The 14677-nt window shown below is 42.4% G+C and overlaps 1 protein-coding gene across 1 annotated transcript in view; it reads right to left on the bottom strand.

The window, feature by feature from the left end:
• The window catches only part of PARK2 (parkin RBR E3 ubiquitin protein ligase), a 1293247-nt gene that overhangs the window by 453061 nt on the left and 825509 nt on the right, over nucleotides 1–14677 (bottom strand). The window contains exon 6 of the mRNA XM_011999643.1: nucleotides 2271–2386. Within this exon, the coding sequence (XP_011855033.1) occupies nucleotides 2271–2386 (116 nt within the window). The remainder of the gene's footprint in view (nucleotides 1–2270; nucleotides 2387–14677) is intronic.

Below are 14677 nucleotides of genomic sequence, written 5' to 3'. Positions count from 1 at the left end.
TGTGTATATACATATATATGTATGTATATATGTGTATATACATATATATGAATACATATAAGCGTATGTATTCACACATACGCTTCTATGTATGAATTCTCCCAAAAGTTATCCTACGAAAAAAATTAATGTGACAATATTATTTTTCCAGCCATTATCATCCTGTGTATCTGGGAGGTGGCTCATTGTCTTTCAAAGATGTTACCAGTTATTAATACGAAAGCGACAGTGTAATAGCAGGAAACGGGGAGGGCAACTCTCTTAGTAAGATAATACCATCATCACCACATATTTTAATGTCATCGTTACCAACCGTAATGGAAAGTTTAAAACACTGGCTGATGAGCTGCTTTCTGACTTACAGAAGAGTATTTTGAATTTTTCCTTTGAAAAACTGAAAAGTGACTTTAATTACCTACTGCTATCAGAGCAGTCAAGCCCTCACTTTTAGCACTTTCCAATTCCTTTCCTGAAACACCAGAATCCCCATCTTAGCTGTTCTTCTTGCATGTTGAAAGCGTTAGCCATACACAATCATTCACCTTGCCAAGAGAGGCTGAAGCGCTGCATTTTAAAGACAATATTGTGGTGCTTCCTGCCACAGCAGTGACTAAACATGCAGCAAAGAGAAAATCATGTCTCATTTTTATTCCTTCTTGGAAACACGTTTGTTCAACAGATGTCGTTAAGGTTTTTGGGCTTCTATTAATCAACATTTTAATTTTAATTTATTAGAGTATAGAAATAGCCTGATAGGAGTGTGAATATTTGCTTATCATGAAATCACAGAGTTTAAAGCAACTTTAAAAGACCATCTAATACAGTTCCAAAAGCCAAAGAAAGACAACACTTAAAATGATTGGGGTATAAGACTATTTTTGCTTAAAAGTCTGAAACAATAGATTCTTTGACTTTATTCATTAATTCATTTTGGCATTTCATTCAAAAGTTCTTCCTGGGCCAGGTGCAGCGGCTCACGCCTATAATCTCAGCACTTGGCGGGGCTGAGGCGGTCAGATCACTTGAGGTCAGGAGTTCGAGATCAGCCTGACCAACATGGAGAAACCCTGTCTCTACTAAAAATACAAAATTAGCCTGGTGTGGTGGTGCATGCCGGTAATCCCAGCTACTCGGGAGGCTGAGACAGGAGAATCACTTGAACCCGGGAGGTGGAGGTTGCAGTGAGCCAAGATCGCGCCATTGCACTCCAGTTTGGGCAACAACAGGGAAACTCCTTCCCAAAAAAAAAAAAAAAAAAAAAAGTTCATCCTGATATTAGGGCTAAGTTCTCACTATTCCAATTTGAGCTTCATAGTCAACCTCCACGAACATGTAATGAAGCTAATTTGTTTTCTCTGTCCATTCGAACAGTGTAGAGTAAGGAATTCTACTCTGAACTGCCTACTCTGCAGAGCAAACAGACTCAGTTTCTTCCACTTTGTCCTTGGCTCCTACACCGCAATTCACATTGAGTCATTTTCCCTTTTTTTACTAACAGGGCCATCTCCACATTTGCTTGCTTTTCTTGTGATCACTGGGATTAGAAATAACAAGGTCCCAAACTAGCTACATGCTTTCATTTTGAGTGTATGAATGTGTGTGAAGCCTCAGCATAAATACAGGCAAATATGGAGAACTGAAATGTATGGAAAAGACATTTTAAAAATAAAATGTATGGGCTATATGTTATGGTGTTCATAAATTGTTTTTCCATTCCTGGCCGGGCGCAGTGGCTCACGCCTGTAATCCCAGCACTTTGGGAGGCTGAGGTGGGCAGATCACCTGAGGTCAGGAGTTCGAGACCAGCCTGGCCAACATGGGGAAACCTTGTCTCTACTAAAAACATAAAAAATTAGCTGGGCATGGTGGCAAATGCCTAATGTTAACATTCCTAATGTTAGCACCATATTTTCATTTTGTTTTTGAACTTAATGGATGAGTTTACATTTTATACTCAAATATGTGAGCTTATACTTTAATATCAACTAAGATTATATACACTATTTTAGATATGCCATCTCCCATCTTAGGACCCTATTTACCTACTTAAACGAAGTCACTGGCATTTTAAATAGTTTCATCACATTAAAACATACCCAAATTGGACAGAAGCATCAAAATAAAGCAGATACTCCCCAGGGAAGAGAGTTCACTGAGGAAGGCTCGTGTGGCAGAACAGTATTGGGAAAGTAAGGAGCGGGGAGTGACACTATTTTTTAGATCCTTACCTGACATCTGTGGTGGGAGTGACACTATTTTTAGATCCTTACCTGACGTCGGTGCACGTAATGCAAGTGATGTTCCGACTATTTGTTGCGATCAGGTGCAAAGCTACTGATGTTTCCTTGTCAGAGGTGGGGTGTGCTCCACATTTAAAGAAAAATTCCTGAAAGAAAGTTAAATATAATCACACACACGAATCCCGGCTGCTCGTTTTTCCTCTAAACATTTCGACAGTAAACAATCTCTTTGGGCAAGAGAAGACATCTGTTATGAGGTGGGAGATGGAGATAAATCAGCAGCAAACCTTTCTCAGGAGAGGATGACCTTGTGCCAAAGTGGTCAACATTTCCCTTTCAGAAGGGCCCTGAGTCTCTGCTATTCTTTTGCTCTTTAAGCGAGGGAGCTGGAGAAATACGCTGTGGCCTTCATTTAGCCATGTCCATCAATGATAATAAGTGAGTCTAGAAGAATCACACGACATGGAGGTGGGAGGAAGCCTCTCACTAATGAGGAAAGGGAGACGCGAAGCCATGAAATGAGGTGCCCGCGGTCAAATAGTTAAGAGGTGAAGCCAAGAAGTAACTCAAGCTCCCCGCAGGGAAATCCAGTGCTTTTTCTCCAGTATCACTACATGGTTAGTCATTTAGCAGAGTCAGGAATTGAGAGAGCCCTACTGTAAATAGCCACATAAGTACACATGGACTCCTGGTAGACACAGAAGTGCAGCAGAGGCTGGGTGCGATGGCTCACGCCTGTAATCCCAGCACTTAGAGAGGCTGAGGCGGGCGGATCATGAAGTCAGGAGTTCGAGACCAGCCTGGCCAACATGGCGAAACCCCATCTCTACTAAAAATACAAACATTAGCCGGGCGTGGTGGCACATGACTGTAATCCTAGCCACTCGGGAGGCTGAGGCAGGAGAACCGCTGGAGCCCGGCTGAGGCGGGAGTATCACTTGAGGTTTCAGTGAGATGAGATCAGCCCACTACATTCCAGCCAAGAGTGCAGCAGAGCATGGCTCTCCCAGCCCCATCTGGAATCTGCCCCTTTTCTGCCTGGCATCAACACTTCAGCATTCCCGCAAAGACTCTGCCGCCCACCCTCTGTGCCAGGCAACTGGAATGTTCCAATCCAGTATCTTGCTGCTGCTTAGTTCCTTTCCCCAGCCAGGTCCTGCCACATACTCCCTCATTTTAGCTTTTCACATAGGTCATGTTCTTTTGATTGATAATATTCTCCCTTCTCAACCACATTTTTTCTTCACTTGTTCCTTTTCTAACTTCTATATTTGTTCTCACTCTCCTTCTGTTCACTCATACACCAAGCCAGCAATTGCTCTGCTTCTTGTCCCACAGTCTGTATGCCTTCCATGATACTAACATCTGTGAAGCTAAATTTTCTGCTACTGAAAAATTAATACATATATATTACTGGATGACAGACAAACCCCTGCATACCACACTTACTCCTAACTCCACTAGTGTTTAACTACCTGAAATGTGGAAAGGAGTTTCCCTTAAAACCCTTGACCTGGTAATGGCAAACTTGGATGTAAAGTGCCAGATATTAAATATTAAGTGTTTTTGGTTTTGTGGGTTATATGGCCTTTGTCACACTTCTCAACTTGGCCTTGTAGCTAAAAATAGCCATAAACAGTATGCAAATGAATGGGTGTGGCTGTGTCCTAATAAAACCTTTTATACAAAATATGTGGCAAGTTGGATTTTTCCCTGCAGGCCACAGTTGTCCACGATGAGACATTTGTAGAATGCTTTATTTATATTTGTATTCTTAACAGTGACTGACATAGGATAGGCATGACTTCTCTTTTTTTTTTTTTTTTTTGAGATGGAGTGTCTGTCGCCCAGGCTTGAGTGCAGTGGCGCGATCTCGGCTCACAGCAAACTCTGCCTCCCGGGTTCACACCATTCTTCTGCGTCAGCCTCCCGAGTAGCTGGGACTACAGGTGGCTACCACCACACCCGGCTAATTTTTTGTATTAGTAGAGACAGGGTTTCACCGTTTTAGTCAGGATGGCCTCGATCTCCTGACCTTGTGATCCACCCACCTTGGCCTCCCAAAGTGCTGGGATTACAGGTGTGAGCCACCGTGCCTGGCCTGACATATACTTCTTAAATGAAAAACAATAGATTAATCAACACTATTGAATCAATGCTATTTATCATTTATTTAATGAATGCTATATGTTATCCCCTTATATGTTTGACTGCAACATTTATTTTCTTCTTTTCCTATTTATAATTTACTAACCTCATTCTCCTCTGACATGTGACACCCTGAGCAACACCACTTGGTCTGAAGCTGTTGTGTGCATCAGAATTACTTGGGTGGGAGAGGGCACGGGTTTGTTAAACCAGAGATCGCTGAACCCACCCTGGGATTTTGTAAATTCTGGGATGGCATCAAGATTCGCATTTCTAACAACTTGCCATTTGATGTTGTTCCTGCCACTCAGGGGAATACACCGTGAGAAACCTTGAGCTCCACCAATATCAGAGGCAAAGTGAGTCAACTCTAGTTACTCTCTCGTAAGTCCGCTGCTGCAGCCGGTCGCTTACCATGTCTGAAAATAATGCTACATCTTACGTAAAATATGTGACTCTCAAAAATCTGGAGTGTGCCATTTTACTTTGTTTTGAGACACAGCCTCACTCTGTTGCCTAGGCTGGAATGCATTAGCGCAATCTTGGCTCACTGCAACCTTCGTCTTTCAGGTTCAAGTGATTCTCCCTCCTTGGCTTCCCAAGAAGCTGTGATTACAGGCAACCGTCATCATGCCAGGCTAATTTTTGCATTTTTGTAGAGACAGGGTTTCACCATGTTGGCCAGGCTGGTCTCGAACTCCAGTGATCCGCCTGCCTCAGCTTCACAAAGTGCTGGGATTACAGGTGTGGGCCACTGCGCCCGGCTGAGTGTGCCATTTTAAAAAGAAGTATCCCAAAGTCAGGGATTTGGAACCCAGGCTGTTCTTCACTACAAGGCTCACCAATCCCAGGTGGTATAATTTAGTTAACTAAACCTATCCTATCTGGGGCAGTGGAATATCAACCGGCCCTCACACTTACAGTCCTCAGCCCATGGAGGCGTGTGTGTGGAGTCTTGCTGGAGTGGACGGGATGTCCAGTGTGCGTGATGGGTCCAGGCTCAGGCATGCCTGTGGAGTCCTGCCCATGAGTCCAGGACCTTCCCCACAGCAGCATGGAAATCATGCTGGCTGATTTTTTTGTTTGGTTATGTTCTGTTTTCCTGAACATAGCATCCCATTATTTTTACTCAATCTTTTGAAATGCGACAAATCCTTCAATGGCCAGCTCAAGGGTATTGAGAAAGAGATTTAAAACAATGTCTGAACACCACAGCGAAAAGTCTGAAGGACATGACTGACCCTTATGAAATACACTGAGCTAGCTACGGCTGTTTTTTGCAGACATGAAAGAAATCCTCATTCAAAACATAAAGTAATTCCTCCAAAATAGCTGAGTTGGTAGGACTATTGAGAAAGTGTTTCATATACAGATAAATAGATATAAAGCATTTATGTTTTTTCTTACCTTCAGAAAGCTGCAGTAGGCATTCAGCTAACAAATCACAAATTGTTCTAACACCAGATAAAATTCAGCCAGATAAAAGTCTTTTTATTGGGGGGTAGGTGTTCATAGATAATGGTAGAAGAAGTTACAGATAGTTGAAAAATTCTAGTAATTCATACAGTGTGATAAAACTAAAACACACATTGCCAACCGTATATTAAATATGTATGCCTCATCAGTAAATTTCAGTGCTTTCTCCCACAATTTTTATGAAAGAATGTTTTTGTGTAGTACTAGAATAACTGGCAAGAACTGTGAAGAATGTGAGATTTTACCCAGCTTGCAAGTAAAATCTTGGAAGTAACAAATTAGTTTGCCGCAGTATCATAAAAGCTGACAGAAGACAAGAGACTCCTGGATCAGAGACAAAGGACTGCAGAAGTCAGAGCACAGGGAGAAAGAAGCATGAGCATCATATTATACCAGTTCCCCTCCACATGTCTCTCTCAGGGTTGAAGCAGATGGGCTAAGTGAGATTCTACAGGTACAGGGGTTGTGCATCGCAGCTGAGGACCTTGAGCTTAGGAAACTCAAATCTTCTGTAAGTAGTTCTAAGCCAGCCATCCTTTCATCCTGAAGGGAGACACTGTCTTTATTATACTGCACAGTAAGCATCTTTGCCTTCTGATCTGGAGGGAAACATTATCTTCTCTACTTTCAAGGTCATTTGCTCTAAAACTTCCTTGAAAAGGTGGGTCAGAACAAGGTAGCGCCTCCCTCAGAGATGAAGAGACACATCAGAGGCTCATGGAGAATTCAACGACACCTTTTTTTACAGGCTAATTAGCAGAGTGGTTTTTTGTTGTTGTTGTTGTTGTTTTAAATGGAGCTTTGCCTAAGCTGGAGTGCAATGGTGTGATCTTGGCTCACTGCAGCCTCCGACTCCCGGGTTCAATTGATTCTCCTGCCTCAGCCTCCTGACTAGCTGGGATTATAGGCATGTGCCACCATGCCCAACTAATTTTTTGTATTTTTAGTAGAGATGGGGTTTCACCATGTTAGTCAGCTGGTCTCGAACTCCAGACCTCAGGTGATCCACCCGCCTCGGCCTCCCAAAGTGCTAGGATTACAGGTGTGAGCCACTGTGCCCGGTCGATCTGGTCATTTCTGCTCCTATACAATCCGTGGGCTGGATTGTTGAAGTCTTTTCTGTCATTTCCGTTTTCAAAACCAGCGGACAATAAGGGAACACACAACAGAAGTTAGAAGGGCCTTTTTCGAAAATTCCACCTTGGGTGTGTGGGACGGCTTTGCTCACACACGGGTGTCATCTCACAGACAGTGGCATGATTCTTTGGGATCAACTGTCTCTGAATTCTGTTTTGTTTCTCTTGATTACTCAGTTTAAAAAATTTAAAAAGTCAAAGACAGGAAAGCTTTCTCGCTGGAGTCCAAGAAAGCTGGTTAGAAGGCTGGCACTGCTGCACCACTGTGAGGTCACTAGGGCATGGCAGGGCCCAAGCCAAGTGGCCCAAGAAACGTCTCCAGCAGTGCTGAGCAATAGTAGTTATGCCTGAGGCAAGGCTGCTCAAGGTGGCATTGTTGGAGTTCTAGCGTGTGCAGGGGTTGGCCATGGAAATTGCTTCTGGGTCACTAGGGAAGCAGAGCCCTCTGGGGGAGCAGCCGGGGAGTGTCCTCTTCATCAGGAAGTCCGGCTGGAACTCAGAGCAGCCCACCCCACCTCTAGCAAATGCTAGTTCACAGATAAATCACGGACAAAAAGATTCCCCCACCTAACCAGGAGCTGTAATTCCCGAGGGCTTACTCATTTCATTTGTATATGAATAGTCACTTCTGGGAAACCTTAATCAGCTAGGGAGCTAAAATCTATAACAGCAATTGGCCAGTTTTGTTGTTTTCAGATGATAGCCTAAATGATTTCTTTTGCTACTTGAGAAAAAATAAGGCCTTAGAAAATGTGCTTGGCTTTATATTGTGACACTGCTAAATGCCATAAGCATTTTCATCTTTATTTATTTTATTTTTTTGAGACACGGTCTCGACCTGTAACCCAGGCTGGAATGCAGTGGCGTGATCTTGGTTTACTGCAACCTACGCCTCCCAGGTTCAAGCAAATCTCATGTCTCAGCCTCCTGAACAGCTGGGATCATAGGTGTGTGCCACCACGCCTGGCTAATTTTTTGTATTTTTAGTAGAGATGGGGTTTTACCATGTTGGCCAGGCTGGTCTCGAATTCCTGACCTCAAGTGATCCACCCACCTCAGCCTTTCAAAGTGCTGCGAATACAGGCAAGAGCCACCGTGCCCAGCCCGTTTTCCACTTTATTAGTATTAAATGGAAAACCCAACAAAGTTGTATTCCTCAAGTTCTTAGAAAGGCTACTCACATTTTTACCATTTCTCTGGACAAGGCTGTGATCCTTTCCTTCCATGCTTCTCTTTCATCATAACTCACTTCTCCTCTCCTCCCCGTTGTTGAGGTCTGACCCTCCAAATCACACCAGACCCATACAAATCAAAGGGGGACCCGGGGAGAAGAGCACGAAGATGTCAACCGGACTGTGGCACTCCTGGAAGCCACTCCTGCTCACGTGAGTATGTCCCTTCACCCATGACTCATAAACAGTGCCCCTCACAAAGAGGAAAACTAGAGCAACAAGAATGGAATAAATAACCCAGCAGAATCTGAAAATTAGATTAACACCAAGAATCCAACTGTATAAACACGTTCAAGGTCAGAAGCTAATTAGTCAACCCAAAATACAATTTGATAGATTTCAAATTACTGTAAAAATAGATGACAACTGGCTTGACAGCCCTGCTTATCACAGTCATAATACCGTCAAATCTGAAAAAATTATTAGCAGTAAAACCTGACTTATTTACCCATGATCCTTCTGATAGCTTTTATTGAACATCCTAAATTTTATGTTTATAGATATCGTTTAACAATTATGTTTTCCACACGAAATATTGCATCTATTTTCACAAAGAGTTAAATTCCATTCTAGTCTCCAAATCCTTCTTAGTTAATATTACCAAAAAGAAAAAAAAAACAAAAAAAAACTATCCTTCTCTTGATAAAGTAACGGAGACACACACTTTTCACTAACAAGGTTGCAATGGGTATAGGGTTTGTACTTGACACGTAACTGCATAGCTATTTGCATGGCTCTGGGTATAGTTAGGAAAACAGGGCCCACACCAGGTAGTTCAACTGATGGAATTGAATGAGCTTAGTTATAGAGGCGTGGAAACACAGAAGAACTAAACAGGGAAAGGAAGCCACTCGAGATTAGAGTCATTATTGCACAGCTGCCATCTGGGGCTGGGGACTGGGGACAATGGGATAAGCTGTTGGAGTCACCACAGCTCTGCAGCTGGGCTGTCTGGTTGGGAGTGTGACAATGAACAGGAAGAAGCTACTGCCAGAGACGTCCCCTGGAGAGAGAGGAAGAAACGCCCCCGGGTTCTGCCTTCTCTTGGCCCTCCCATCGCCAGAAACAGCCCCAACTTACAGGGCAGAGAGGGGAAAAGGTGGCATGGGTCTGAAAGCCACCAGCTGATGACTGCTGCACCGCCACGAGGCGGACCCTGCATGAGATCAAAATTCTCCAAGTGTCACCCTTTGTTAGTGGTGACACATTCTAATCAGCCTCCACAAAAACAAAAACATACATTCAGATATTGTTGTGAAATATGTATTGAAGATACAGAAATGCTCACACAAATATACATTGTGTATTGAGATTAAACTCAACTATACCCGTCAAAAGACTATCCATCCAAATTTTCCAATGATATTAACAGGATACAGGGCAGTGGTTACTGCTTATGAGATAAACTCGTAATAAGCATCTTACATCTATATCAGAAAGGTTCTCACAGTTATCAAGTTAAGACAGACAGCCTGTCACTTCAAATCAATCTAAATGCCTCTCACAAACCTAAAATCCTGTTTGTAGCTAACAGCAACAGATATTCTCCAGTTACTCTCTCCTCAGAAACTGTCCAGGCTAGAATAGTTCCTCGTTAGTGAGATACAGAGTCTTTTCTAAGACCCAACGATTAGTTTTAAGTCTTCCTATCCGTGCAGAGGTTTCATTGTTAATCTTGCTAATAAAGTTTCAATTTTCTCTAAGTTAAAACATGCCAGTTGGGTAGGGTGGAACATACCCAGAGTCCCAGCTTTTTGGGAGGCTGAGGCAGGAGAATCTCTTGAGCCCAGGAATTTGAGACCAGCAGGGGCAACAGAGCAAGACCCTGTCTTTAAAAACAAACATAAACTCCACAAGAACAAACCAAAAAATGCCAGATAAAGCATAACCACAACATTCTCTACCTAGTACATAAATAAAGCCTTAAAATAGTGACGCCAAAGCCTCTTTAGCTTGTGACTTCTTTATTGTGTCTTAGCCTTCATAATGAGGTGTTCGACTTACTGGATATTACATAAACCCAGTAACTCATTTGATCAGTTCTGATACAAACTAACTATGCAAGTTGTAGGACTGTATAATAAATGCACACTTTGTTAAATCAACAGTGCCAGTTTTACAATTAAGTTACACCTAGTCAAACAAATCAGACCTAACAAGTTAATGAGTCTATCATCATGTTCAATTACAAGTTTGTTTTCTCTCAAGATGTTAATAAAGCCTCTAGATGATGTGCAAAGTTTATCGGGGAAAGAACATCAATATACTCCCACACAAAGCAAAACCATGTCAAAACTTCGCCGGGAAGAAGCCTGTCAGTTTATGGTACATGTTTTCAAGGAGTCTAACTTAAAACCAAAGTTGACTAATATAACAACGCACATCCTGCCCTTCTCTGCCTGACTGTAAGTTCTTCAATGTGCCTTGAAGTTTATTCCAGGTGTAATGCCACTCAGCCATAATCTGATGTTTATAACTTTAAGAGCAAAAGGGAGATTGTTAAAGAAGATGTTAAAAGTGATTCCTGAAACGTAAAATAAAAGGTTTGCGGTCATTACTGACTTTTGTAAAATGAGTGAAAAATAGGAAAACTAATATTCTCTTTCCTAGCTCAAGGTACTTGCTCCAACAAGCTCAGATGGCTATACCTCCTTTTCCCCTCCCTAGCCCAGGGGCGAGCAGGCAGCTCTGGCCTCATCAGTCACAATAAAACAGCCTCATACCTGTGACCACAATGAGATACCTGTCTGAGAACCAAGCCGCTGCTCAGAAGGAAAAAGTGATGAGAGAGAGACAGTCTCCAAGAGAGAGATCATTTGTACCCTGGATCCAGCTATGCCTGATGTTTCCCCAGTTACTTATTAATTTTTATTTATTGAATTATTTCGAGATGGAGTCTAATTCTGTCGCCCAGGCTGGAGTGCAGAGGTGCGACCTTGGCTCACTGCAACCTCCGCCCCCTGGGTTCAAGCAATTCTCCTGCCTCAACCTCCCAAGTAGCTGGGATTACAGGCGTACGCTACCACGCTGGGTTAATTTTTGTATTTTTAGTAGAGATGGGGTTTTGCCATGTTGGCCAGGATGGTCTCGAACTCCTGTTCTCAGGTGATCCACCTGCCTTGGCCTCTCAAAGTGCTGGGACTACATGTGTGAGCCACTGTAATCCCTGGCCAATTTTTTTCATTCTTTAACTTAGCAGTGCCTATAGGCACTTCCAAGACTGATTTCTATATTATCTTTCAGACTGCAAAACAAGGATTTTCCTTTATTATCTTTATTATCTTGGAGACAGCTTTGACCTTAGGCGTTGTCCCCTAGATAATCTATCATTGGGGAATTTTTTAGAGCAAATGATTCCACTATGTTTGTTGATATTTCTTTACTTGTGCATAATTATCCTGCTGTTAGCATTCATGTAGGGTCCCTGACTCCAAATGTTCTAGAACTAAGGGACAGTTGTTGAAGTTGCAATTACTGCACGCTGCACAGGCTCCCTGAGGGTGAGCGGGAGGACCCTGCTGGCCAGACGAGGCAGCCCTCCCTGATCTCTGGCTCATTCCTGGGCCATTCCAGGGAAATCTGGATCGGGATTACACACAACACAGCAGCCATTTTTTTTTTCTTTCCTTAGGTTTGATGTTCAATGGACTAGTGGCTCTGGTGTGGTACTAGCTTCCCCTGCATTTCTCTCCCAATTCCAACAATCGTTTGGAGATTGTAACTTCTGTCTCACCTCAACATAATAGCAGTTACTTATGCGATGTCATCTGCTCAGTTTATAAATCGAGCATATCTCTTTCCTTTCAATGTTGTAGCCTAGCCAGACAATAAAAGATCACATTTATTATTCTAGCTATTCTTTCTCTCCTTTAGAAGCTAAAGGTTTCACATGCTCTCATAATATGTCAGCTTCAAGAACATAATGGCACCCAAAACATTTGCTAGTTGCATGCTTAGGCCAAGCTTTCCACCTTTTGCGCTCAGATAAATAAAATAAGATGTTAAAATATCTTGTTGTTAACATGGAGTATTTCCTTTTATAATCTCCCACTACTGATTGTTCGATTCCATGATTTGACCTCCAGGAGAGGACATATAAATAAACATGTGTCAGCTGGTAATTATTTACAAGAAACTGAAGAGACAGGTCATGATTTTGAAAATGTATTATGACTCACCACCCTTAGATGAGTTACTGCATTCCTAGCAGCATTATTTTAACATTTATTTCTAAATGAGAAAAACGCTTATTCTAATCAACAATGGCAAATAATGTAGAAGAGCTATGTAATCATTTCATTGTCCAGGTTAATTATCTTCCAGACCAAGCACACTGGCCCAGTAAGGCCTTATAGACTTTCTAACCTCCTTGTCTCACTGCCTCCCCACCTGCCCACCTCTCCCTTGGCCTGCCATGGAGACCCTTTAAGGAGGGCCTGGATTTCCCCCCTTCAGTTTGGCCCCTTGCTTGTGGTTTGACCTCAGCAGGATCCGTCTTCTTCCTCTGCTTTGTCCACTCATTTTGCCTTTCAAACCCCTAGGTGTCTTTCAGGCCTCAGCGTATCTATCCTCAACCCTGGAGGCCTTCCTTGATCCTGTCCCTGTTTGAGCTAGTCCTCAATTATGCCCGGTGCCTAAGCTCTCCATAAGATACATCCGCCAGTGTGCCATGTCAGTTTACCATTGCATGGCAACATCCAGGAGTTACCACCCCTTTCCGTGGCAATGACCCAATGACCCAGAAGTTACTACTCTTTTCCTAGAAATTTCTGCATAAACTGCCCCTTAATCTGCATGTAATTAAAAGTAGGTATAAATATGACTGCAGAACTGCCCTGAGCTGCTACTCTCTGCCTACGGGGTAGCCCTGCTCTGCAGAAGCAGTCACAGAGCTGTAACACCACTGGAGCTATAACATTGCTGCTTCAATAAAGCGGTTTTCTTCTACAGCCAGCTTGTTCTTGAATTCTTTCCCGGGTGAAGCTAAAAACCCGCTTGAGCTTAGCCCCATTTAGGTCTTGCCTCCCCCAACATCAGTATTCTTGGGAATTAAGTAATTCACTCTGTTCTCTCCCTGCTCTTTGGTTAGTCTGTAGTGTCCTCTTTTTTTTTTTTTAAGACTGTGATATTCCACCTTTTGAGTTACAATTGGGACAACTGAGAGAGGGGGAAGAGCTGGAGTGGGGTGAGGGCTCGACAGCTGGAGGTGTAGTTCGCTTAGTTTTTGTACTGGAAGGGTTCGTCACTGATTTCATTGAGAAGTCAGGTGTGGTGAGAGCTTCTGTCATCTACACATTCCTCCTAACATTTACTGCTGTTGTTGTTGTTGATTCCATTGTGCTGTTCATTTCTGGACCAAGTGAGGGCAGAACAGCCAGAGCCTGAGAAATGCAGCCACAGCAACTGCACAGTGTCCAGTCTGGGCAGGGAAAGTGCAAGAGAAACATACCTTTTGATAGCAATAATTCACAACATGATAATATAACTGGTTTGTTGGCTATGAGCAAAAAGAAATATTGAGCAATAAAAAAACAGCCTAGCTTTAAAACATTTTAAATGACTTTAGACTTGGAATCTAAACTTTTTCACTCAAAAGTCCTTGTTTCTTTAGCAAGTAGAATTTAAAGCTTCTTTTTACTCGTGTCTTCTTTATTGCAGGCAGCTCAAGCCATCATAAACATTCCACTCAAGACAAACTGGGCAAAGGCAACTGCTTAATACAATTTAATAGCTTCTCACATTCTATATATTCACTTTATTTCCTCATTAGGAAAAGAAGAAAATAAAATGTAATTTGTAAATTTACCTATAAACCATATACCGGAAAACTAAGATGAATAAAACTGGAAAATAAATGTTACACTGAGTTTTTGTTTTTTGTTTTTTTTTTAACATGCCCATGTAAGTGATAACAAATGGAAGAATTAAAAACTCAACCAGCCATCCTACTTATGCAACATATATATCGATAGGTGTAGGCATGTGTGCTTTATATATACAATCATCCCTCAGTATCCAGGAGGGATTGGTTCCAGAACCTGCCCCCCGCCCCGATATCAAAATCTACAGATGCTCACGTTCCTGATATAAAATGGTGTAGTATTTGCTTATAAGCTATGCACATCCTCCTGTATCTGTCTTCTTCCGCTGCCGCTGTGTTGTCCACTCGTTTTGCCTTTCAAACCCCTAGGTGTCTTTCAGGCCTCAGCGTATCTATCTTCAACCCTGGAGGCCTTCCTTGATCCTGTCCCTGTTTTAGCTAGTCCTCAATTATGTCTGGTGCCTAAGCTCTCCATAAGATACATTCACCAGTGTGCCATGTCAGTTTACCATTGCCATGGCAACATCCAGAAATTACCACTTTAAATCATCTCCAGATCATGTAGAATATCTAATACAATGTAAAAGCCAAGTATATAGCTGTTACACTGCATTACTTTGAAAA

Source organism: Mandrillus leucophaeus, unplaced genomic scaffold (genome assembly GCF_000951045.1).
Source record: "Mandrillus leucophaeus isolate KB7577 unplaced genomic scaffold, Mleu.le_1.0 Scaffold6, whole genome shotgun sequence".
NCBI classification, from domain to species: Eukaryota; Metazoa; Chordata; class Mammalia; order Primates; family Cercopithecidae; genus Mandrillus; species Mandrillus leucophaeus.
Note: the sequence above shows the minus strand (reverse complement) of the source record. Positions and strands in the feature narration are given on the sequence as shown.